The following is a 25470-nucleotide window of genomic DNA, read 5'->3' as shown; positions in this document are numbered from 1 at the left end:
TGTGTGTGGGTTTTGTGTGAAAGTGTCAGTGTAGTGTAGTGTGTATCAGTGAGGGTGTATATAGTGCATATATACACTGAGGGAACAAAACATTAGGAACACCTTCATAATATTAAGTTGCACCCACTACTGGCTAATGTACAATCACTAGAGAACAAACCGGACAGGCTCTGTTCTAGAGAATATCCTATCAACGGGACCTCAAGAACTGTAATATCCTATATTTCGAGGAGTCGTGGCTGAACAAGGACATGGATAATATACACTGTACAAAACATTAGGAACACCTTCCTTATATTGAGTTGCACCCACGTTTCCCATCAGAACAGCCTCACTTAATTTGGGCATGGACTCTACAAGGTGTCGAAAGCGTTCCATAGGGATGCTGGCCCATGTTGACTCAAATGTTTCCCACAGTTGTGTCAGGTTGGCTGGATGTCCTTTTGGTGGTGGACCATTCTTGATACACATGGGAAACTGTTGAGAGTGAAAAACCCAGCAGCATTTCAGTTCTTAACACACTCAAAACAGTGTGCCTGGCACCTACTAACATACCCTGTTCAAAGGCACTTAAATATTTTTGTCTTGCCCATTCACCTTCCGAATGCCACACACACAATCCATGTCTCAATTGTCTAAAGGCTTAAAAATCCTTCTTTAAGCAGTCTCCTCCCCTTCATGTACACTGATTGAAGTGGATTTAACAGGTGACATCTATAAGGGATGATAGCTTTCACATGGAATCACCTGGTCACTCTATGTCATGAAAAGAGCAGGTGTTCCTAATGCTTTGTACACTCTGTGTATCGTCTTGTGAGTGTGCATAGAGTCAGTGCAAGATAGGGTAAATGCAGACCGTGTAATCATTTAATTAACTACATATGGCTATTTAGCAGTCTTATGGCTTGGGGGTAGAAGGTATCTCGGAGCCTGTTGGTGCGAGAGCCGGGGCTCAGATTCCGTTTGCCGGATGGGAGCAGATTAAACAGTCTATGTATGTCTTGGTTGGCTGAAGTCTTTGGCAATTTTTCCAGCCTTCCTCTGACACCGCCTGATATAGCGTTCCTGGGTGGCAGGGAGCTTGGCCCAAGTCATGTACTGGGCCGTTTGCACCCCTCTCTGTAGAGTTTTGTGGTCGAGGGCGGTGCATTTTCCATACCAAGCGGTGATGCAGCCAGTCAAGATGCTCTAGATGATGCAGCTGTATATGTTTTTAAGGATACGAAGGCACATGCCAAATCTTTTCAGCCTCCTGAGGGAGAAGATGTGCTGTCGTGTCCTCTTCACGACTGTGTGGGTGTGTGGACCATATTAAGTCCTTAGTGATGTGGATGCCAAGGAACATGAAGCTCTCAACCCGCTCCACTACAGCCCTGTCGATGTGGATAGGGGCGTGCTCTCCCCTCTTTCTCCTGTAGTCAACTATCAGCTCCTTTGTCTTACTGACGTTGAGGGAGAGGTTGTTGTCCTTGCGCCACACTGCCAGGCAGTGGAGGATCCTCAGAGGAGGACCATCTTCCTTTGTGAATTTCCTTTAAAAAATATATATATACTAAATATAGTCACGTCACCAAATAATTGATTAAAACACACTGTTTTGCAATGAAGGTCTACAGTAGCCTCACATTCAATACAAAAACCTAGGAGGCTCATGGTTCTCACCCCTTCTATAGACTGACACAGTAATTATAACAATTTCTAGAGGACATCCTCCAACCTATCAGAGCTCTTGCAGCATGAACTGACATGTTGTCCACCAAATCAAAGGATCAAAGAATGAATTTAGTACTGAAAGCATAAGCTACAACTTAGCTAGCACTGCAGTACATAAAATCTGGCGAGTAGTTGACAAAAAGAGAGAGAAAGACAATAGTTGGAACAGTTTTGAACAAATCATTTCTTCCATATTAAGGAGAAGCAAGGGAGAGAGAGCTAGCTATATTTCGTCTTATATATGTTTTCACTTTCACTTACTTAGCTAGCATCGAATGCAGCTAACTCATTTAGCCTACTCAAACCGAGATGGATTCTATGTTAAGTAGCTGGCTATGGCTATCCAATAATTTATTGCCACGGGGGCCCGCCGGTGTAACAGCTAAACTGCTTGCTGTTGACTATACACCGTACTGCATGATTGTTGCGGGTCACAGACAGCTGATGTTTTGTGCACTGAAGTCCACAAGGTGAGAGGAGGAGAGTGGGTAGAAAGATGCAAGAATGAATTATATAAATGAGCTGTTTGTGGCTGCTATGAAAGTGAACTGTGTGATCAGGGGTGTATTCATTGCAACTGTTGGACTAATGATTACACTCTAGATCAGCTATAAGCAGGCAAGAGTGTGCAAGGCAGTATTGAACATGTCACTGTCTGTCACTTTGATTACTCAAAATTCTCTCGACCTGTGCACCTACGTTACAATCCTTAATTCATAGGCTAGGTTGTAGCAACCTCATGATGGGTACAGGAAAGATGTGAGCATCATGGTGTAGCCTAGCCATATCAATGTTACATTGAGCTGGGTGAATGTAATATGAATGACAGTCATCCAATATGCTGCAATAGAAATAAGGCCATGTTCATAAAAACATTTTTTAATAATAAAAAAAAAACTTCCCTCATCTTAAACGGCACCGACCCCCACTGCTGCCTGTAGGCCATCTCATCGCCATCGGTGATCAGGCCTACCACCATTGTGTCATCAACAAACTTGATGATGGTGTTGGAGTCGTGCGTGGCCACACAGTCGTGAGTGAACAGGGAGTACAAGAGAGGACTAAGCACACACCCCTGAGGGACCCCCACATGTTGAGGGTCAGTGTGTCAGAGGTGTTGTTGCCTACAGATGTAGCTATAATGCTGTGGCTACCATGGCTACCATGTAAGAACAGAGATGTCCCCGAAAACCCACAAACGCACACAAAGCACGCATGCACACACGCACACACACAAACTCACACGTGACTCATTTCAGGAAACTAGGCGTATGTCGCACGTCACTACTTCACAGGAGAGGCATTTGAATGTAAACATTTTTTTTATTTTTATCAAAATGCGTTTTTTGACAGAAATGCTTTCTGGAACATGTAAACTTTCTTGTGCATTAATAACAAACTGGTAAGCCATCTGTAAATACGAATAAAATTGTTAAATTACGAGCCTAGTTGGTTTAGCAAGAAAAAAAGAAAAAAAACTTCCCACTAGCCATGATTGGCTGAGATAATGGGTGGGCTAGACAAGTCAAGAGATGAGTTCAGCTTTATAACATGAGCTGCTCAGTATGTGTAGATAATCTTTTCTAATACTTATTTTTTTAAGTATATCAAGAAGAACTGCGAAAGTGCTGTCCTGAATTTAACAGTCGCTATCATATCGACAAGAATCAGTGGGAAAAAAGTTGTGATGGACTCCTTTCTGAAGGACAATCATGCCATGCTGACTCTCTAACTCTGAAAATGCATTAGATGATGAGGAAATCCCTGATTTAGGTAAAAATATTTTAATTGAACCAGACATTGTGGAGTCTTCTGATGACAGTGATGTGGGAAGAAACGGCGATCAACAGTGTTGTCATGGGAGAAGTTGACCGAGTTTTGAAATTAGTGGAATGTCCAGTGGAAGCAGAGTATGATAGCTACATTCTGGCTTTTGATTACAAATATGCAGAGGGAGTCGAAAAGAGAACACTGTTGTATAAAACAAACTAAGGGCAACCATGGCATCTGTGACAGAGTGGGAGAAGCATTCATCCATGTTTGTAAGAGTTTAGCTAGCTACAGTTTCAGATATTATACATTTCTAATATTGTCAGATAGTCGTTTTCATTAAAGTTAAAGTGTACTGTTAACTAGCTAGCTAACGTTAGCTAGCTGGCTCACTGGCTAACATTACGTGTGTGATCTGTGTAGTAATATTATTCATATTTTAGAAATCCATTTGCATTGCTAGTTATAGCTTAATATTAGCTAGCTAGCTAACATTGAACCTAGTTGGTTAGCTTTAGCTACCTGAAGATTCATGCATGGTGGCTAGCTATGACAATCAGTTTGTATTGCTATGCTGCGTTCAAAACAAGTGGGAACTTGGAACTGGAAACTTGGAAATCTCCGACCTCCGACTTGTGTGTTCAAGACAACTGGGAACTCAAAAAAGTAGCTCCGAATCCCAAAATCTTTTTGAGCCCAGACTTTCTGACCTGAAGATCACTGACTCATATATTTCAATTTTCCCAGTTGTCTTGAAAGCACCATTAGGTTCATTGTTTAACTAGCTACATGTCTAAACAAGACTCCACATCGCCAGATGATTACATGACCCATCAAGTTAGCCAGGTGTGTCTGGGGGTGATTACGTTCATCTATTGTATTGAGGGAGTTATAGCATTTCTTTCACATGACCCATCAATTTAGATGGGTCAAGTGTGTCTGGGTAAGAATCATCTAATAATTATAAAATATTTATACAATCTGGACACTTTCTGTTTTTGATATTGCTACTATGCAAATTTGCAAGTAACCATTTCACTGTAGCGTTTACACCTTCTATATCCTGTTCATGAGACAAATACACTTGGATTTGACTTAATATTGTATGTTTTTACCAGAGATGGTAATGTGAAGAACAACATGACTTGCACCAAAGTCAGTTGAAGATATAGGCCAAGAACCAGATTTTTTGCTACTACTTTCACCACTTTTAGTCTTGAAATATTTGGTTGTTTACTACACTACACTACCATGCTCACTCTGTTTAGCACATGGCCTCACGTGAATCCCTAATAAAGAGATGGGTGGGGCTAAATCTTAAGAGGGTGTGAACAATGCTGAATGGGTGTATACAAAGAAGAGCTCTCCAGTAGGTGTACTAAAACATTCAAGAGACATTTTCTCAAAAGTGGAGTTACATGTTTAATAACTTTCAAAGTAAAATTACTTTCCCATTGTTCCCATTGTTCCTCAACTCAATATATACCATTTTCTAGCTCTGATATTCTCTACTTTTATCCAGTGTAAAAAATACTATTTCAAATTTTGCTACATAATAAATCGAGCCAGACGTCATGTATGCTGTGGCTACAAGCCAAACCCTAACCAATATATACTGTATGAGTGTAATTGCCGATGGCACACACATAGAGGCACATTATCAGACTGTGTAGCAGCACATATGAATGACTTCAATGTGTTGTCCGGTTGGACCATCAGTGTGGCCCATAAAAGTGGGATTCACTAAAGGAGCTTCTGCTATTTTATACCAGGAAGGTGAATTGAGATAAAGAATGTATTTTCAAATGATGTCCGAGTGACTACATTGGCTCTGGGTGAAGTAGTGCACTATATGGGGAATAGGTAGGGGTTAAATTGAGACAAGACCCTGGCTGATCAAAATGGAAGGAAATGGAGTGATGAGTGAGGCAGAGCTGTACAATAGGTGTGACACTGACCTGTATATGGGGTCAGACATGATCAGCATCTTGCTCTCGTCCCAGGTCCACTCTTTCCTCTGTGGGCAAGGAAGTCAAGGTGATGTTAACAATCAATCACAACAGTCACGGATCCACCTGTACCCAAAATAATGTCACGGGTCTGGGTCAGATCTGATCATCACGGGTATTTGTAATTTTAACTGAATTGTCCCTCGGGTATGTGTAATTTTAACTGAATTGTCCCTCGGGTATGTGTAATTTTAACTGAATTGTCCCTCGGGTATGTGTAATTTTAACTGAATTGTCCCTCGGGTATGTGTAATTTTAACTGAATTGTCCCTCGGGTATGTGTAATTTTAACTGAATTGTCCCTCGGGTATGTGTAATTTTAACTGAATTGTCCCTCGGGTATGTGTAATTTTAACTGAATTGTCCGGGGGTGCCCTGATCAAATCCGAACACGACTACTGCAGTAGAGAGAGTTGAGCGTGGCGCGTGTAACTTGTTGTTGGCCAATCATAATTCATCAAAGCGGCAATAGGCTACAGTCATAGAGCCAGTTAGGAGATATCTAATCAATGGAAGATGGAATTAAAATGACAGAATTAAAAGTTAAAAGAGAAGGATAGGCTACAATGACCAACAACTACTTAATATTCTGAATGGAGTTGTTATTTGTAACTGTAGGATGAGAAAGTGGCAGCCTCAATAAGTCTAGCAGCTAATGTTAGCTAGCTTGACTAGCATCTCCTGGTTTGATTCAGTCAAGACAGGTACTACGTAATCACATTTGATGATAAATAACCTAGCTATGAATGTGAATAGTTTACTATAGCGCGAGTTGGCTTGGTTGGTTGCTGTCTCTCACCCCTCCCCCGTGTTGTTGTTTCACTCGCTCAGCCCCTCCCCTGGTTGCTAGAGCAGCATCACCACCTCTCTCTCTCTCGCTCTCTCTCTCTCCTCTCGCGATTTATCAGCTCCGGTTAATAAAGTAGCTTAAAAAATACATTTTCTGTTGCTTTCCTCACTCGGATCAGACCGAGTCTGGATCTGACCACGTCTATACGGAACAGGTCTAGTAGTCCCAGGGTCCGTTCAGAACGGGTCTCTATTGAACATTTTGATTTATGCATATTGGGTCCGGGTGGGAAAGCCCCAGGTCCATTTCGGAACAGGTCCAACTTGACCTCTAATTCAGAGTCGAAAGATAACATGAAGTCTAAATGTAATATTTTACGACAGACAAGAACACAACATTTACAAGACCGAAAAATCCCATGGATTTGTTGATGTAACAATTTTATTCCCCTCATAATGACATTGACATAAGCCATCTCTGATTTGTCCCTTCATAATGACATCACCATAACCCTGCTCTCTGATTTGTCCCTTCATAATGACATCACCATAACCATGCTCTCTGATTGGTCCCTTAATAATGACATCACCATAACCCTGCTCTCTGATTGGTCCTTTCATAATGACATCATCATAATCCTATAATTTGATTTATGTCTTCATAATGACATCATCCCAACTCTACTCTTTGATTGGCCTCTTCATAATCACATCATCATAACCCTGCTTTCTGATTGGCCCAGCCTTACCTTCTGTTTCTTCCGGAGGACTACCTTGACTCCGTCCACAGACACAATGATGCTCACTTTTTTCTTCTTGATGTTCTTGGCCTTGAACTCATACTGGAAAACACAAACACATATAGGTCAATCACAGACCTCTATGGGAGTAGAGCAACAACAACTACAATCAACTATTTGTCACATACTGTAGGTGAAGGGCTCAACACATAGGTACTGAATGAGGTGAGAGAAACCGCTCTTACAGTGTAAAGTGCTTAGAGCACTTACAGTATAGACAGTTTATTGATCCCCAGGGAAGTTGCACTCACACACACACACACACACACACACACACACACACACACACACACACACACACACACACACACACCTGCTGGCAAAGTGACAGAGGCTCCAACAGAGGAAGGCTGTCAGTGTTAGGAGATGATCCCTGCGACACACTAATATATTAGCTATCCTTTAATGGCTTGGCAGGCAGCAGCACATTAAGGAGAGAGGAAAGGACTTCCATAATTCATATCAGTAGCCAAGCTAACAATCTACTCAGTGTTTGGTACTGTTGACTACAGGGACTCAGGGAGACCATTGTGAAGCAGGGTTCCTTAATACGAGCATCTATTTTAATATACACTTCGTCCAAAGCCACTTAAACAACTGTCAACATTGACAGTGACACAGACATGTGGCCTGTCATGGCTCATGTGGGAATCAACTGGGTTTGTAGCAATGTGCTCTAACCCACTGAGCCATTGAAACCCCTATTCCAACTGAACCATGGTGAGAGAGGCTACCTACCACACTGTCCCCAGTGGTCCAGCTGAACCATGGTGAGAGAGGCTACCTACCACACTGTGACCAGTTGAAACACGGTGACTAGTGGCCTAGCTGAACCATGGTGAGAGAGGCTACCTACCACACAGTGACCAGTGGTCCAGCTGAACCATGGTGAGAGAGGCTACCTACCACACAGTGACCAGTGGCCTAGCTGAACCATGGTGAGAGAGGCTACCTACCACACAGTGACCAGTGGTCCAGCTGAACCATGGTGAGAGAGGCTACCTACCACACAGTGACCAGTGGCCTAGCTGAACCATGGTGAGAGAGGCTACCTACTACACAGTGACCAGTTGAAACACGGTGACTAGTGGCCTAGCTGAACCATGAGGCTACCTACCACACAGTGACCAGTGGCCTAGCTGAACCATGAGGCTACCTACCACACAGTGACCAGTGGCCTAGCTGAACCATGAGGCTACCTACCACACAGTGACTAGTGGCCTAGCTGAACCATGAGGCTACCTACCACACAGTGACCAGTGGCCTAGCTGAACCATGAGGCTACCTACCACACAGTGACCAGTGGCCTAGCTGAACCATGAGGCTACCTACCACACAGTGACCAGTGGCCTAGCTGAACCATGAGGCTACCTACCACACAGTGACCAGTTGAAACACAGTGACCAGTGGCCTAGCTGAACCATGAGGCTACCTACCACACAGTGACTAGTGGCCTAGCTGAACCATGAGGCTACCTACCACACAGTGACTAGTGGCCTAGCTGAACCATGAGGCTACATACCACACAGTGACCAGTGGCCTAGCTGAACCATGAGGCTACCTACCACACAGTGACCAGTGGTCCAGCTGAACCATGAGGCTACCTACCACACAGTGACTAGTGGCCTAGCTGAACCATGAGGCTACCTACCACACAGTGACCAGTGGCCTAGCTGAACCATGAGGCTACCTACCACACAGTGACCAGTGGCCTAGCTGAACCATGAGGCTACCTACCACACAGTGACCAGTGGCCTAGCTGAACCATGGTGAGAGAGGCTACCTACCACACAGTGACCAGTGGTCCAGCTGAACCATGGTGAGAGAGGCTACCTACCACACAGTGACCAGTGGCCTAGCTGAACCATGGTGAGAGAGGCTACCTACCACACAGTGACCAGTGGCCTAGCTGAACCATGAGGCTACCTACTACACAGTGACCAGTGGCCTAGCTGAACCATGAGGCTACCTACCACACAGTGACCAGTTGAAACACAGTGACTAGTGGCCTAGCTGAACCATGAGGCTACCTACCACACAGTGACCAGTTGAAACACAGTGACTAGTGGCCTAGCTGAACCATGAGGCTACCTACTACACAGTGACTAGTGGCCTAGCTGAACCATGAGGCTACCTACCACACAGTGACCAGTGGCCTAGCTGAACCATGAGGCTACCTACCACACAGTGACCAGTGGCCTAGCTGAACCATGCGGCTACCTACCACACAGTGACCAGTGGCCTAACTGAACCATGAGGCTACCTACCACACAGTGACCAGTGGCCTAGCTGAACCATGAGGCTACCTAGACCAGTGCTGAAGTTGGAGTTGAAGACATTAAACAACATTACATGTTTTGTTCCTTGTTCTTCTCCAAATAATGGTTGGGTGAGTGATGAGAACACTGAGCTGTCTGACTGAGGTACTGATGATGTGAGTTCCCTAGGAACAAATAGTGACATTCATATTCAGTTGGCTTAACACTAAACACTGCACTGAGGATGATCAGGGGACAATGATCACTCCTATACATTCCCAAAATGTTATCTTTATTTAAAGGAAAACTCCATCCAAAAACAATCTCTTGGTATTTGTTTCATTAGTCCATTGTTGACATCGTCCCAAAATGTTTTGCATATCAGCAATCAAGTTTTCAAGATATATAACTTCAAAATACAGAAATCATCCCTGTATGATGCATTTTACATCATACGATGCTGCGTTATGCGTTATATGATTCTCTGTAGTTTGAAAGTTATATATCTTGAAAACTTGATTGCTGATATGCAAAACATTTTGTGACAAACCGGTTACTCGATTGCCCTCTTCCATTTGGGATTGTTACATCTGTTCTTCCTCTCATCCATTCTAATGTCATGGCACTCCACATTCACACGCAATCCAATCCCAGGCTGATTAGCTGATTAGCTCATGCTAATGGCCATATTAATGTTTATTTCTGGACAGTTGACTTCTAGCAGCTGCTGCCCTCCCCTGTGGGTGACGTTAGGCCATTGGACCTTGAGAAACATCTGATAGGATAGTTTCCCAGTCAGTGTTGATGACTCATCTGTCTGTATGGATGGCTGAGAGCAGGAGGTCCATTATTAAACGAAGTCAGTCCTTGACTGAGCCACATCAACCCGACACACACACACAAAGGAACCCACACACATGTTGATGAAAGACGAACATAGACACACGAATAAACGCATGTAGACACACACATTCGCACACACACTGTACACAAACACTCAAACACCCCCATCCATACAAACCCCCCCCAAACAATCCATCCTACTATATACTGTATTTCAACATATAACAATAAAACAGCCCAGGTTGTTCAGTTCCCAAATTTCCCGGTTCCCAGAATAGGTGTCCTGCTCTTCTCGTCTTCTGCTTGTTGGCAGGATGAGACATGGCAGCTGTGTGTCTGCTCAGAGTGGCTAACGCACTTCCTGCGTGTCTGGCCATTGTGTCGGCTCAGAGGAAGTCTAGCTAGCGAAGTTAGCATGTCCGCCACGTCGCCTCCACTCAGCCTCACGGTTCCTCACTTAAACATGAACCCAGTTAGCATCAACTCCGACAACTATAAGGACAGGATTGTGTTCATTATGGCATGTGATGGAAATCATTTTAAAGCATTTTGCAACAGAAAACCAGGTTCAAGGCCTGAGACCAGGGTTGTGTTCATTATGGCATGTGATGAAAATCATTTTAAAGCATTTTGCAACAGAAAACCAGGTTCAAGGCCTGAGACCAGGGTTGTGTTCATTAGGGGAACACTACAGAAATTGCTTAAAATATTTTGCAATTGGAAATGGAATTGAGCGTTCATTACTGGACGAGGAGAGGTAGTCCTTTACCATTTTTCAGTCTGTTTTGTTTGGTGCTAATTGGCTGACATGTCTGAGCATGCCATGGCCTGCTACCACACTTAATATTAATGCACTGAGATGTGCCGGTGTGTGTGAGGTTGGGTAAAAAGTATGTGTGTGCGTTTGTGTGCGTACATTAGTATAGGCCTACATATGTGGGCAAGTACGCGTACCAGCGTGTGTATGTGAGTAACAGTGTGTGTGTGTGCCTGTGTATGTATAATGCCACCATCTCTCTACTCTCCTCTGCTTTAGGTCTACGGTGATTAAAGTTTCAAAGCTAATTACTGAGAGCGGGGTCCTGGGAGAGCTGATTAAATAGAGGATGAGCAACGAGATGGAGAGAGGGAGCGAGACAGACAGGGAGGAAGAAAGAAAGATGGGGATGAAAGAGGAAGATAGGAAGAGAGAAATGAAAGAGGGATGAGGAAGAAGAGAGGAGACTGAGTGACAGACGGGGATGAAGAAAGAGATGAGATGGAAAAAGAGAGAGAGATTGACACAATCAGTCACAAAGCAAAAGTTTTGATTCTACCCAAGCCCCTAGCTCAGACAGACAGTTCCACTGTGGTATGTTGATTGGAATTTATATCTCACATGACCATGTTCACACAACAAAACATTTGCTGAGTGCAAACACTACTAAACAGATGACTTTAAAGATGAGGAGGTAGCAGGTAGCCTAGTGGTTAGAGCACTGGGCCAGTAACCAAAAGGTTGCTAAATCGAATCCCCGAGCTGACAAGGTAAAGATCTGTCGTTCTGCCCCTGAACAAGGCAGTTAACCCACTGTTCCTGGGCTGTCATTATCAATAAGAATTTGACTTGCCTAGTTACAATTTTTTTAAATAAATAAAAAATGAGTAAGAGAACAATAGGACAGCTCTTTCAGGCAGGACATCTGTGCAGTGTTTCCTTACCTTACCATTATATAGGCGGGACGTCCCCCACACAGATCTGTTCCAAAGAACATTGGTTTCAATGGAACATTTTGTTTAAAGAGAAACTGGATGTTGATATTACAGCATATACTCCGGCTAGACACAAAGACAGTGAAACAGGGTCATCACTGGCCCTAAGTGCTGCTGGGTCTCAATAGTACTGCCTGCCCTTAAAGAAACACTCATTGTACTTTATACACACACACACCCTTATGCACGTTAACCAAGCAGTCATACAAACACATTTACACACACACTTTCACACACATGAACACACACACACAGAAACACACATAAACACACAGAAACACACACACACACACACAGACACACACACACATCAACATGCCACCCCCCAGAGTCCTGGACACACACTTTTCACTCCGTCTCTATTTGTGTAAAAACTCCAAAATGGCAAACGGAGGTCTTTTATAATTCACATTTTGTGTCAGCATCCTGCTGGAGGAAAAATGTTTTTTGTAACTTCATCGAAGTATGAAAATTTTATATTTTTCTTTGCTTAAGTGCAAAAGTGTTGTGAAATATTCAAGATTTAATGCACTTGCATTGTTCTCCCTGTTTCCGTCATAAACAGCAGAGCAAACAATTAAAAGTTATCACGACACGTAGCTCCCTCGGGCTCGCTCGCCGAGACGACATGTTAAAATAACACCTGACGAGGAAGTGTTTTCAGAGCACAAGTGAACATTTTTGTCCATTATGTTGGGCTTTTTGAGATACCTCTGAGCCCTGGGAGAGTAACATGTAGGCTAGAGAGACTGGATAATGAGAATAATGAATGATCATGTAAGAAGCACTATAGGAGTACACAGTTCTAATCTTTACACATACGGAGGACATTCCACTGTAACAGTGACACTGACTCAGATCTTTCACTTTATAATGTGTGTCAAACAAAAACCAATGATTGCAAAGTTAAACAAACTCTAGGCACAATGACTACTTTTAACAATTTCCACTCTACATTTTACAAAAACACATTTACTTGAAGAACAGTGCAGATGCAAAGTTTGGTAACAGAAATGCCTGTTTGTGCCGTCATGTTGTTGCACAGTATCACTGTCACAATGGAATCAGTAACAACATTGATACTGAGGTCATATACTGAATAGCCGGTTGACATTTATTGTCATGAGTCTAATTCTGGAGGCAGAACTGAGCAATTTTCCCTTAGATAGGCTAGCTGCAAAGTCCAAATTGGCTATATTGTAAAAAAAGTACTTTTTGGTCTTAATTTAGAGTTAGGGTTAGGCATTAGGGTTAGCAGTGTGGTTAAGGTTAGGCATTAGGGTTAGCAGTGTGGTTAAGGTTAGGGTTAAGGTTAGATTGAATGACTTTGTGGCTGTGCCAGCTAGTGACCACTCTGCAGAGCGGCCCCCAGAACACGATTCATGATGAAAAACACTACTGAATATGGTCCAGAACACTTGAACTGGCCTGACCACCTGCTCTGATTCTCCACACCGTAGCACACATGCAGTCACTTATGCACACACCCACACAGAATTACACACACACATATACAGTCCCTTCAGAAAGTATTCACACACTTGTTCCACATTTTGTTGTGTTACAAAGTGGGATTATAATGGATTTAATCTGTCAACAATCTACACAAAATACTATGTAATGTCAAAGTAGAAGAACAATTATAATATTTGTAAATAAATATATATATCTTGATGAGATAAGTATTCAACCCCCTGAGTCAATACTCTTTAGAATCACCTTTGGCAGTGATTACAGCTGTCTTTCTGGGTAAGTCTCTAAGAGATTTGCACACCTGGATTGTACAATATTAGAACATTACTATTTTTTAAATTCTTCAACCTCTATCAAGTTGGTTGTTGACCATTGCTAAGCCATTTTCAAGTCTTGCCATAGATTTTTAAGCCGATTTAAGTCAAAACGGTATCTAGGCCACTCAGGAACATTCAATGTCATCTTGGTAAACAACTCCAGTGTATATTCTGTTGTGTGTTTTTGGTTAGTGTCCTCATGAAAGGTGAATGTCTCCCAGTGTCTGGTGGAAAGCAGACTGAACCTGGTTTCCCTCTAGGATTTTGCCTGTGCTTAGCTCTATTCCATTTATTTTTATTCTAAAAAACCTTGCAGACGACAAGCATACCCATTACATGATGCAGCCACCACCATGCTTGAAAATAGTGGTACTCAGTGATGTGTTGTTTTGGTTTTGCCCCTAACAATCTGTAACTCTATGTATTCAGGACATAAAGTTAATTTCTTAGCCACATTATTTTGCAGTTTTACTTTACTGCCTTATTGCAAACAGGATGCATGTTTTGGAATATTTGTATTATGTACAGGCTTCCTTATTTTCACAATGTTATTTAGGTTAGTATTGAGGAGTAAATGCAATGTTGTTGATCCATCCTCAGTTTTCTCCTATCACAGCTATCACACTCTAACTGTTTTAAAGTCACCATTGGCCTCATGGTAACATCCCTGAGTGTTTTTCTTCCTCTTTGGCAACTGAGTTAGGAAGGATGCCTGTATCTTTGTAGTGACTGGGTGTATTGAATTAATAACTTCACCATATTCAAAGAGATATTCAATATCTGCTTTTTTTTTTACTCATCTACCAATAGCTGCTCTTCTTTGCGAGGCATTGGAAAACCTCCCTGGTATTTGTGGTTGAATCTGTGTTTGAAATGCACTGCTCTACTGAGGGAGCTTACAGATAATTGTATGTGTGGGGTACAGAGATGAGGGAGGCATTCAAAAATCATGTTAAACATGAGTGATTCCATGCAACTTATGAAGCTTGTTAAGACATTTTTTACTCCTGAAATGATTTAGTCTTGGCCATAACAAAGGGGTTGAATACTTATTGACTCAAGACATTTCAGCTTTTCATTCATTTGTAAAAATGTATGAAAACATCATTCCACTTTGACATTATGGGGTATTGTTTGTAGGCCAGTGACACAAAATCTACATTTAATCCATTTTAGATTCAGGGTGTAACAAAATCAAATTTGTCCAGGGGTGTGAATACTTTCTGCTACACACACTGCCCTCCATCCCCCCCTTCCCCAAAACACCTGTAAATGTTGAACTATAGATTGTGCCTTCCTGTATTATACTTATGTGAAAATGTTTATTCTATTCTACTGAGCCATTTACTATATGTTCATATTCTAATATTTTATTTTGTCTTATTGTTGTTACATTGTTGAGAAGGAACCTGCAAGTAAGCATTTAGTTGGAAAATGTACACCATGCGTTTCCCATACAAACAACAAACAAAAATTGAAACAATTGGTAGACTTTAAAGCAGGGGTCGGCAACAAGACTTTAAAATCACATGAATTCAGCTATAAATGTGTTCATTTAGGAAACGACGCTAGGTCAATTGTGCACCGCCCTATCCCAATCACAGCCGGATGTGATTCAGCCTGGATTTGAACCAGGGACAGTAGTGTTGCCTCTTGCTCTGAGATGCAGTGCCTTAGACCGCTTCACCACTCGGGAGCCCAAATCACTATTAAAATCACTATACCCTTAAAAATAATACACTTCAAAGTCTTAAAACACTAGATGGATGACTAAATAAACTGAATCATCACTCATAAGGAGGTACGCAAAAAATCATTCCTTCAGCGTTTCCGTCAGAATAGTGATGACTTTGCGCAAAGTCACAAAATTATGGAAAAGCTCCAGATATAATATCTGATCTCAGTACAATCAGGTTCACCCTTTAAAAACACTCAGACGCTATAATTGGTCTACATTTTTCTCTTATTGAATACTACAGAGCTTTGCCAGGTCTTACTAAGTGACGCTCCGGCGTATTTGCCAGTTCAGCAGTGGAAGTGCTTTCAGTTAAGACCTTTAAACGAAGGAGACACACATACATTACAAAATTCGATAGGAAATTGGAAAGAGGGCCGGGTGTGTCATTTTGATACAAGCCTCTCTGGCATAAAGAGTCTATGCGGAGTACACCAATGGTACCGTCATCCAGAACATTCCACAGTGTTGTTAAACAGAAGAGGGAAGTGGCTTTGCTTTTTCTTTCATCAAAATAAAGAGATGCCAATGACTACAGAGGAGATGAGTCTAAGGAAAGAGTTTACTCTCGTTACCTCGCAATCCAACCAAGGTGCATCAATTCAATTCAACAAACTAGTGAGAGGTAATCACAGACATTATGTGACCCTGGAGGTAACGGTATGTTTCAACCTTCTCCTTTCAAAGGCCTTTTGTCCCACTACCTCCCAGTATGAATGAACCCTTTATCTTCCTGAGCCCCCAATTCTCCCCTCAAAGTCGCTAGCCCACCAACATCCTCAGAGAGAGAGAGAGAAAAACCTCTCTTCTCATGTACTGTATGTTTCAGATACATTCCATTTGACTACAGTGTAGGCCTCAGGACAAGGCAGAGCCTAAGTCTGTGGAGAAGTCTGTCTTTCCAGATGTTCCCAGAAATGGCTCTACTAAAAAATAGGATTTATTTAAGCACCATACAGTAAGGCAACAAAGCTGGATTGAGACTGGTTTTGGTGTAGATGTTAACTGCCTGTTTTCTCAATGACAAAGGCGCTCTCAGTTGAGAGGAAAGGGGCCCAGTCGTTTTCTACTAATTGTAGAGCTACGTGTTTTCAATGTTCAATGTCACATGCACAAGTAGAGTGAAATGCCTTTCTTGCAAACTCAAAACCCCAAAATTAAATCATCAATAACAGTGTAATACTAGAAAAAAACACAAGAGAAATAAGAAGAAATATGAAAAACACAATAAGTACGTAAGTAAGTATACTATATATACGGTAAGTTCCAATACCATATTTACAATGTGCAGGGATACTGGAGTGATGGAGGTAGACACACTGTATGTATAGGGTTAAGGTGACTAGGCAACAGGATCTAAGATAAACAGAGTAGCAGCAGCTTGCAGGTGAGTGGGTGTGCGGGTGTGTCAGTATAATTGTATGTGCATATTATGTGTGAGTGCAGATGATGGAGTGAGAGTGAGTGTGTAGAACCTTGTGAGTGCAGATGATGGAGTGAGAGTGAGAGTGTGTAGAACCTTGTGAGTGCAGATGATGGAGTGAGAGTGTGTAGAACCTTGTGAGTGCAGATGATGGAGTGAGAGTGAGAGTGAGTGTGTAGAACCTTGTGAGTGCAGATGATGGAGTGAGAGTGAGTGTGTAGAACCTTGTGAGTGCAGATGATGGAGTGAGAGTGAGAGTGTAGAACCTTGTGAGTGCAGATGATGGAGTGAGAGTGAGTGTGTAGAACCTTGTGAGTGCAGATGATGGAGTGAGAGTGAGTGTGTAGAACCTTGTGAGTGCAGATGATGGAGTGAGAGTGTGTAGAACCTTGTGAGTGCAGATGATGGAGTGAGAGTGTGTAGAACCTTGTGAGTGCAGATGATGGAGTGAGAGTGAGTGTGTAGAACCTTGTGAGTGCAGATGATGGAGTGAGAGTGAGAGTGTAGAACCTTGTGAGTGCAGATGATGGAGTGAGAGTGAGTGTGTAGAACCTTGTGAGTGCAGATGATGGAGTGAGAGTGAGAGTGTAGAACCTTGTGAGTGCAGATGATGGAGTGAGAGTGAGTGTGTAGAACCTTGTGAGTGCAAAACTAAAAGGTCAATAAAGATACAAGGTTAACTCAGATAGTCTATGTAGTTATTTTTTTAAACTAGTAATCAGTCTTGTTGCTTAGGGAGAGAAACTGTTCAAGAGTCTGTTGGTGCCAGACTTGATGCACCGGTACCACATGCCGTGCGGAAGCAGAGAGAATAGTCTATGGCTTGGGTGGTTGTAGTCTTTAACAATTTTCTGGGTCTTCCTACCACCCCGCCTTATATAGATATCCTTTATGGCAGGGAGCTCGGTCCCAGTGATGTTCTGGGCTGTCTGCACCACCCTCTGTAGCGCCATGCGATTAAGGGTGGTGCTATTGCCATACCAGATAGTGATGCAGTCAGTCAAAATGCTCTCAATGGTACAGCTGTAGAACTTTTTGAAGATTTGAGGGCCCATCCAAAACTTGTTCAACCTCCAGAGGGAGAAGAGGAGCTGGTGTCACTTCTTTGCGACTCTGTGCATGTGTTTGGACCATTTTAAGTCTTTAGTGATTTGGACACAGAGGAACTTGAAGCTCTCGACCTGCTCCACTGCAGCCCTGTCAATGTGGATGTGGGCGTACTCTCCCCTCCATTTCCTGTATTCCAAGATCAGCTCCATGGTCTTACTGACATTGAGGGAGAGGCTGTTGTTCTGGCACCACACTGCTAGGTCACTGACCTCTTCCCTGTAGGCTGACTCATCGTCACCGGTGATCAGGCCTACCACTGTCGTGTTGTCAGCAAACTTGATGATGGTGTTGGAGGCGTGCTTGGCCACGCAGTTGTGGGTGAACAGGGAGTACAGGAGGGGACTAAGCACACACCCCTGTGGGGTCCCTGTTTTGGGTGTCAGCGTGGTAGAGCTGATGTTGCCTACCCTCACCACCTGTGGTCGACCCTTCAGGAAGTCCAGGATCCAGATGCAGAGGGAGGTGTTCAGACCCAGAGTGCTAAGCTTGATGACGAGCTTGGAGGGGACAATGGTGTTGAACACTGAGCTGTAGTCAATAAACATCATTCTCACATACAGTAGGTATTCCTCTTATCTAGGTGGGTGAGGGCAGTGTGGAGAACAATTGAGATTGCGTCATCTATGGATCTATTGGGGCAAATTGGAGTGGGTAACAAAACCAGCCTCTCAAAGCACTTCATAATAAAGTGAGTGCTACAGGGTGGTAATTATTGTGGCATGAAGACTTAGAGTTCTTGGGGACAGGAATGATGGATGTTATCTTAAAACATATGGGTATTACAGACTAGACCAAGGAGAGGTTGAAAATGACCGTGAATATGCCTGCCAGCTGTTCTGCACATGCTCTGAAAACGCACCCTGGAATACCACCAGGCCCGCAGCCTTGCGGGTGTTGACCTGATTAAAGACCTTTCTCACATCGCCCTCGGAGAGCAAGATCACACAATCCTCTGGGTCAATGATGGCCCTCACACCCAGCACGATGTTGTTGTCAAAGCGTGCATAAAATGCATTGAATTCATCTGGTAGAGAGGAATCGTTGGGCAGATCACAGTTGGGTCTTCCTTTGTAATCTGTAATGGACTGCAGCCCCTGCCACATGTGGTGGGTGTCTGAACATGTGTAGTATGATTCCATCGTATTCTTATATTGTCCTTTTGCTCGTTTGATGACTCTGTGGAGGTCATAGCTGGACTTCTTGTACTTATTCCTGTCCTCGGCCGTAGCCTCAGGGTTGTCTACGATAGCTCTTTGTAAGGTAGCCCTGTCCTTTAGTTTACCACCAACCTCTGTGTTTGTCCAGGGCAGTTGATTGGGGGAGCAGCGAACACACACCGTGGGGACGACGTCGCCGATTAATTTTCTAACGAATTCGGTGACAGAGGTGGTTAGCTCGTCAATGTTATCGGCGGATTCTCTAAACATTTTCCAATCAGCGCTAGCAGTCTTGTAGCATAATCTCAACAGAGCGAGTCACAGGAACTTCCTGTTTGAGTTTCTGCTTGTAAACAGGAAGCAGGAGTATGGAATCATGATCTGATTTGTGGAATGGTGGACGAGGCAGGGCCTTGTATGCTTGCTTGTGGGTAGAATAACAGTGGTCTAGGACTTTATCGTCCCTAGTGGCGTTGGTGACGTGTTGATGAATGTTGGGCATCACATGTCTTAGTTACACCGGAAATCATAAAAGTAGTCTTTAAATGTAGGTTTTCTTGCCTTGTACAGTTCATTAAGTGCCAGCTTGTTAATTTTCTTGTCATGAGGGGAAATGTATACAGCAGTCACGATAACAGCTGAAAACTCCCTCGGGAGTTAGAAGGGTCGGCATTTGACCATCAAGTATTTCAAGACAGGTGAACAGTGGGTCGACCCCTCCACCACGCTGGAGTTAGCACACCAGTTGGTGTTGATGTAGAGGCAAAGGTATCTGTCAACATCGCTCTAATGAAAGGCTAGTCTTGTAGGATCCGTCATATACGTTGGATCAAGGTCAAATAGCCTCATTATTGTTATTTTATTGTGTTACCTTTTAATTTAAAAAATGTACTTTAGTTTAGTTAGTAAATATTTTCTTAACTAATTCTTGAACTGCATTGTTGGTTAAGGGCTTGTAAATAAGCATGACCATTTTATTTGACCTGAAGAACTGAACGGAGTCCACGGTAAACTCAGCGTAGGATTGATTTACACACAGACAGGGGAATAAGGAGTGTTGTTCTAATGTTCTTCCAATGTCACTTCTCCAATGCACCTAAGCAGAGGTCCTTTAATTCAAATCTTTTCTTTTTTTGAACCTTTATTTAACTAGGCAAGTCTTGTAGGATATGTTATGTCCGTTGGTTCAAGGTTGATAAACTGAACATAGCAACAGACTACTGGATTGATTTACATACCGATGGGAGTTACAGTGAATCTTATTCATAGTTCTTTCTTCCTGTTTTCAGAGAAAGTGGCTTGGTGGGGACGGAGCTAAGATTTTATAAACAGATTGAAGGACTGAGAAATGATAAACTACCCACAATCCACCATAGCTCAGCTCAAAGGATGCTCAAAGGACAGTGGAATGCAAGGAGCATTATGGGCCATTGCTGCTCCCTGTCGAACCGTTGGCTCTATACAAACCTCACAATGGCCCCTATGGACTGTATCGCGGCAACCGCCACAATGCAATTCTCAGGATTGGGGAATTTCTAGGCATTTTCGTCTTTTTGAAAGACTCTGACAAAGAGCCTGCTGTTGAGGAACTGACCCGAGCTGAAAAACACAACAACTGTCCAACGGCCTTCTAACATTCAACTTGAAAAGAATCTCAGAGGAATCCGAGGAACTCAAAGTTATGGCTAGTTGGTGAGAAACAAATCAAAACTGGACAGACTGACAAGAGGCCTTCACATAGTTTTTTTCAGTGGCTTTCTACATGACAATACAGTAAGGGGTTTTTCCTTGAACAGAACTCCAATTCCAAGAGCGCCTGTAAATGATTAGGTTCCCTGAAATCCTTCCTGTACCTTCTGTTTCTCAGCCATAATGTGGAAGGTTTGATAACCAGTGGTTATGTGTGTTCTATACTAATTATCATCTTAGCATCTTTCTAGACGGAGGCAGTGCAGTGATGTTGTTCCCTCCCTCCATATCAGTTCAGTCTCTCCATTCTGGACCTAAGCCAGAGGAGGAGGAGGGTGGTCCAACTGTGATGTAAGAGCGAGAAAAAACACACACGACTGGAGTCTTACCCTCGGACAGCGGGGGAGTGAGAGAGTAGTTGCCGAGCAGGTCGCTATGGACAACGCCCTTGACCTGGTTCAGGAGTGTGTGAAGTGTCTGTATGTGTGTTAGCGCACGTATGCGTATCTGTGTGTATATATGAACGTGAGTGCGTGTGTACGAAATGTGGGATTTCTGCCTGACCGCACGTGTTATTGATTGACCTCTTGGGCTCCAGTCTAGCCCAGTGGGAGAGAGGGTTGGGAGATACGGCTGGCTGGGAGAGAGGGTTGGGAGAGAGGGTTGGCTGGGAGAGAGGGTTGGCTGGGAGAGAGGGTTGGGAGAGAGGGTTGGGAGAGAGGGTTGGCTGGGAGAGAGGGTTGGCTGGGAGAGAGGGTTGGCTGGGAGAGAAGGCTGGCTGGGAGAGAGGATTGGGAGAGATGGTTGGCTGGGAGAGAAGGCTGGCTGGGAGACAGGGTTGGGAGAGAGGGTTGGCTGGGAGAGAGGGCTGGGAGAGAGGGTTGGCTGGGAGAGAGGGTTGGGAGAGAGGGTTGGCTGGGAGAGAGGGTTGGCTGGGAGAGAAGGCTGGCTGGGAGAGTGGGTTGTGAAAGAGGGTTGGCTGGGAGAGAGGGTTGGGAGAGAGGGTTGGCTGGGAGAGAAGGCTGGCTGGGAGAGAGGGTTGGGAGAGAGGGTTGGCTGGGAGAGAAGGCTGGCTGGGAGAGAGGGTTGGGAGAGAGGGTTGGCTGGGAGAGAAGGCTGGCTGGGAGAGAGGGTTGGGAGAGAGGGTTGGCTGGGAGAGAGGGTTGGCTGGGAGAGAGGGTTGGCTGGGATAGATGGTTGTCTGGGAGAGAGTGTTGACTGGGAGAGAGGGTTGGCTGGGAGAGAGGACTGGCTGGCTGGGAGAGAGGGTTGGCTGGGAGAGAGGGTTGGGAGAGAGGGTTGGCTGGGAGAGAAGGCTGGCTGGGAGAGAGGGTTGGGAGAGAGGGTTGGCTGGGAAAGAAGGTTGGCTGGGAGAGAAGGCTGGCTGGGAGAGAGGGTTGGCTGGGAGAGGGTTGGCTGGGAGAGAGGGTTGGCTGGGAGAGGGTTGGCTGGGAGAGAGGGCCCTAGGCTGACACTGGCTGGCATGCCTGACCTACAGTGGCTCTTTAACAGGGTTACACATAGGGCTAAACACAGCAGGGGACTAGACCACATGGGGAGGGAAGGGAGACATGGGCCTTGTAAAGGGGAAAACCCACAGGAGACTTCCTACATGCATGGCATTAGGCATGGGATAACAACTCGTACTGTAGCTTGGCATTACATAGTGCAGCTTGCTTGTGCTAATTAAGGCATCAACAAAAAAATAAAACATATTATATTATAACATATAATATTTTAATTTCAAGAGAAGAGCATTGGCATGATAACCATTGTGGTTTATACACTGCAGTGGACTGTCAGTGTTGTGGTTTAGACTGCAGTGGACTGTCAAGTGTTGTGGTTTAGACTGCGGTGGACTGTCAAGTGTTGTAGTTTAGACTGCAGTGGACTGTCAGTGTTGTGGTTTATACACTGCAGTGGACTGTCAGTGTTGTGGTTTAGACTGCAGTGGACTGTCAGTGCTGTGGTTTAAACTGCGGTGGACTGTCAGTGTTGTGGTTTAGACTGCAGTGGACTGTCAGTATTGTGTTTTAGACTGCAGTGGACTGTCAGTGTTGTGGTTTACACTGCGGTGGACTGTCAGTGTTGTAGTTTAGACTGCAGTGGACTGTCAGTGTTGTGGTTTACACTGCGGTGGACTGTCAGTGTTGTAGTTTAGACTGCAGTGGACTGTCAGTATTGTGGTTTAGACTGCAGTGGACTGTCAGTGCTGTGGTTTAAACTGCGGTGGACTGTCAGTGTTGTGGTTTAGACTGCAGTGGACTGTCAGTGCTGTGGTTTAAACTGCGGTGGACTGTCAGTGTTGTGGTTTAGACTGCAGTGGACTGTCAGTATTGTGTTTTAGACTGCAGTGGACTGTCAGTGTTGTGGTTTAAACTGTGGTGGACTGTCAGTGTTGTGGTTTGTTAAAGCTAGTTAGATGCTTGTTCAAGTGCACCGGCTTGTCAGAACATTGTGGTGTGTTACACAGAATGTGTTGCTTTAACAACAGTGCTGCTGGCAGAGACCACAGAATGAGACAGACCAGATCCGACACCACACAGTGGTCCCATCTGTCAGATACAGCTGTGGCTGTCTCCTCTAGATGACAGAGCTTCATCACACTCGCTGTGTGTGTGTGTGACAAAGACAGTTCTACAATAAATTATTCCAATTTGTGAATGATGTACAGCTTCCATCTCCAGAGCAGGGGAGGAGGAGGACAAGAGCAAAACCAGACAGTGGACTCCCGAGTGGCGCAGCGGTCTAAGGCACTGCATCTCAGTGCTAGAGGCGTCACTACTGTCCCTGGTTCGATTCCAGGCTGTATCACAACAGGCTATGATTGGGAGTTCCATAGGGTGGCGCACAATAGGCCCAGCGTCGTCCGGGTTAGGGTTTGGGCAGGGTAGGCCGTTATTGTAAATAAGAATTTGTTCTTAACTGACTTGCCTAGTTAAATCAAATGCATTTAAAAAACGGTGACCAGAGACGATCAACTAGCAAGTCAGTCAGTCATTTAAAGATACACTATGCAGAAATCACTCTGCCATTTCCTGGTTCCAAAAATTCCAATAGTTAGCCTAATTTCAGTTTATGTGACAAAACAAGCAGTCATTGTTTAGAGAATCAAGAATCATTGTACCATCTAAACCAAAAATATTGTATTATCACCTGTTTGAAGCTGGTGTACAAAACCCAAAGTAAAGATGCAAAAACTAAACTTAAGAACGGTAAGCATAGAAATAGAACACACACGTAGAAGAGATCTACTGCTTCTTAGACCTGCTTCAATGACAATGACAGATCTATTAGTTATTTAGGTAGTTTCATAGTCTCAATTATAGCCTGAAAAGGGGACAATCATCAAAAAATGAAAAAATACCTCAAACTCCAACAATGCCTTTTTGTACTGTACAATACTCTAGTACTTTATGCAGTACTATAGAACCGTCTTGAAAAGCATCCTGGACGTCAAGGAACCAGTGACGTTTCCAGAGAGAGGCTGACTAAGCCTAGCAGTAGCAGCCCCTGAGTGAGTCCCTGTGCTCTTGGTGTGCCGTGAGAAGCGTCCCTCGCTCCAGTGACTCGCTGACGGGCGGAGCAACACGACAAGCGCTCCCAGGGCTCTGATGGCAGCCACTCAGTGGGCTACCCCATGGGAATAAAAAAGTGCAACCTGTTAGCACACACAAACTCATACAAAGATGTGCATACACACTCATGAGAGCACACACATACACACACGCACGCACACACACACTTTATAAAAGGCTAGTTTTTGATCTGCTGTAAATGGAGTTTCTCAGTTCGGGAAACTGTATCCGTGTAATACCTGCTTATCAAACTGTCAAGGTGTTTCAGACGGCACTGTTAAAATGGGCATTGACTTGTGCGAGAAAATCCAGCAACTCCGACATAATGCAGGTAGCTGCCTCATAAAGTCACTGGAGCTTGAAGGAGAGAGGGGAGGGAGAGGGAGAGGGAGGGGAGGGAGGGAGAGGGTGAGGGAGAGAGGGGAGGGAGAGGGAGGGAGGGAGAGGGAGGGGGAGGTAGAGAGGGGGAGGTAGAGAGGGATGGAGAGGGAGGGAGGGAGAGGGAGGGGGAGGTAGAGAGGGGGAGGTAGAGAGGGGGAGGGAGAGAGGGATGGAGAGGGAGGGAGAGAGAAAGAAGAAAGGATATCTGAGTTTTGTGGTGTGTGTGTGTCCTGTGTGTGTGTATAGGCATGATAGAGGCCATGTAGTCACATGGTTCCAACAGAGCAGAGAGGAAAATTAAAAATCCTGAAAAGGTCTGTCTCTGTCTGGCTGCAGAGAGATGCTAAAACTAATAGGATTACCAGGAAGGAATCCTGTTGGATCAGAGGCCCCAAAACCCTGGCTACAGTATACCCTGTACAGGAGTGCAGCTATCCCCTCTGTCCTCACATAGACACGGCACGGAGCTTAGGGTAAGATGGAGGACGAGGTGACCTGAAATGTCTGAGGGGGAAGAATTGGGACGCGGATCAGGGGCGCCATCTGCCCTTTAAATGAAGGGTCAAACACATTTGTGTGTGTGTGTGTGTGTGTGTGTGTGTGTGTGTGTGTGTGTGTGTGTGTGTGTGTGTGTGTGTGTGTGTGTGTGTGTGTGTGTGTGTGTGTGTGTGTG

At 44.2% G+C, this 25470-nt stretch overlaps 1 protein-coding gene across 2 annotated transcripts in view; it reads right to left on the bottom strand.

Annotated features, from left to right (window-relative positions):
- The window catches only part of si:dkey-34e4.1 (carboxyl-terminal PDZ ligand of neuronal nitric oxide synthase protein), a 194718-nt gene that overhangs the window by 100605 nt on the left and 68643 nt on the right, over positions 1-25470 (bottom strand). For both annotated transcript variants that reach the window (XM_042302559.1, XM_042302558.1), the window contains exons 3-4: positions 7031-7123; positions 5442-5500 (exon numbers count right to left, since the gene is read on the bottom strand). In XM_042302559.1, coding sequence (XP_042158493.1) covers positions 5442-5500; positions 7031-7123 — 152 coding nt within the window. The remainder of the gene's footprint in view (positions 1-5441; positions 5501-7030; positions 7124-25470) is intronic.

The sequence above is a fragment of the Oncorhynchus tshawytscha genome, linkage group LG20 (genome assembly GCF_018296145.1).
Source record: "Oncorhynchus tshawytscha isolate Ot180627B linkage group LG20, Otsh_v2.0, whole genome shotgun sequence".
Classification (NCBI taxonomy): Eukaryota; Metazoa; Chordata; class Actinopteri; order Salmoniformes; family Salmonidae; genus Oncorhynchus; species Oncorhynchus tshawytscha.
This window is presented reverse-complemented; position numbering and strand designations above follow the sequence as displayed.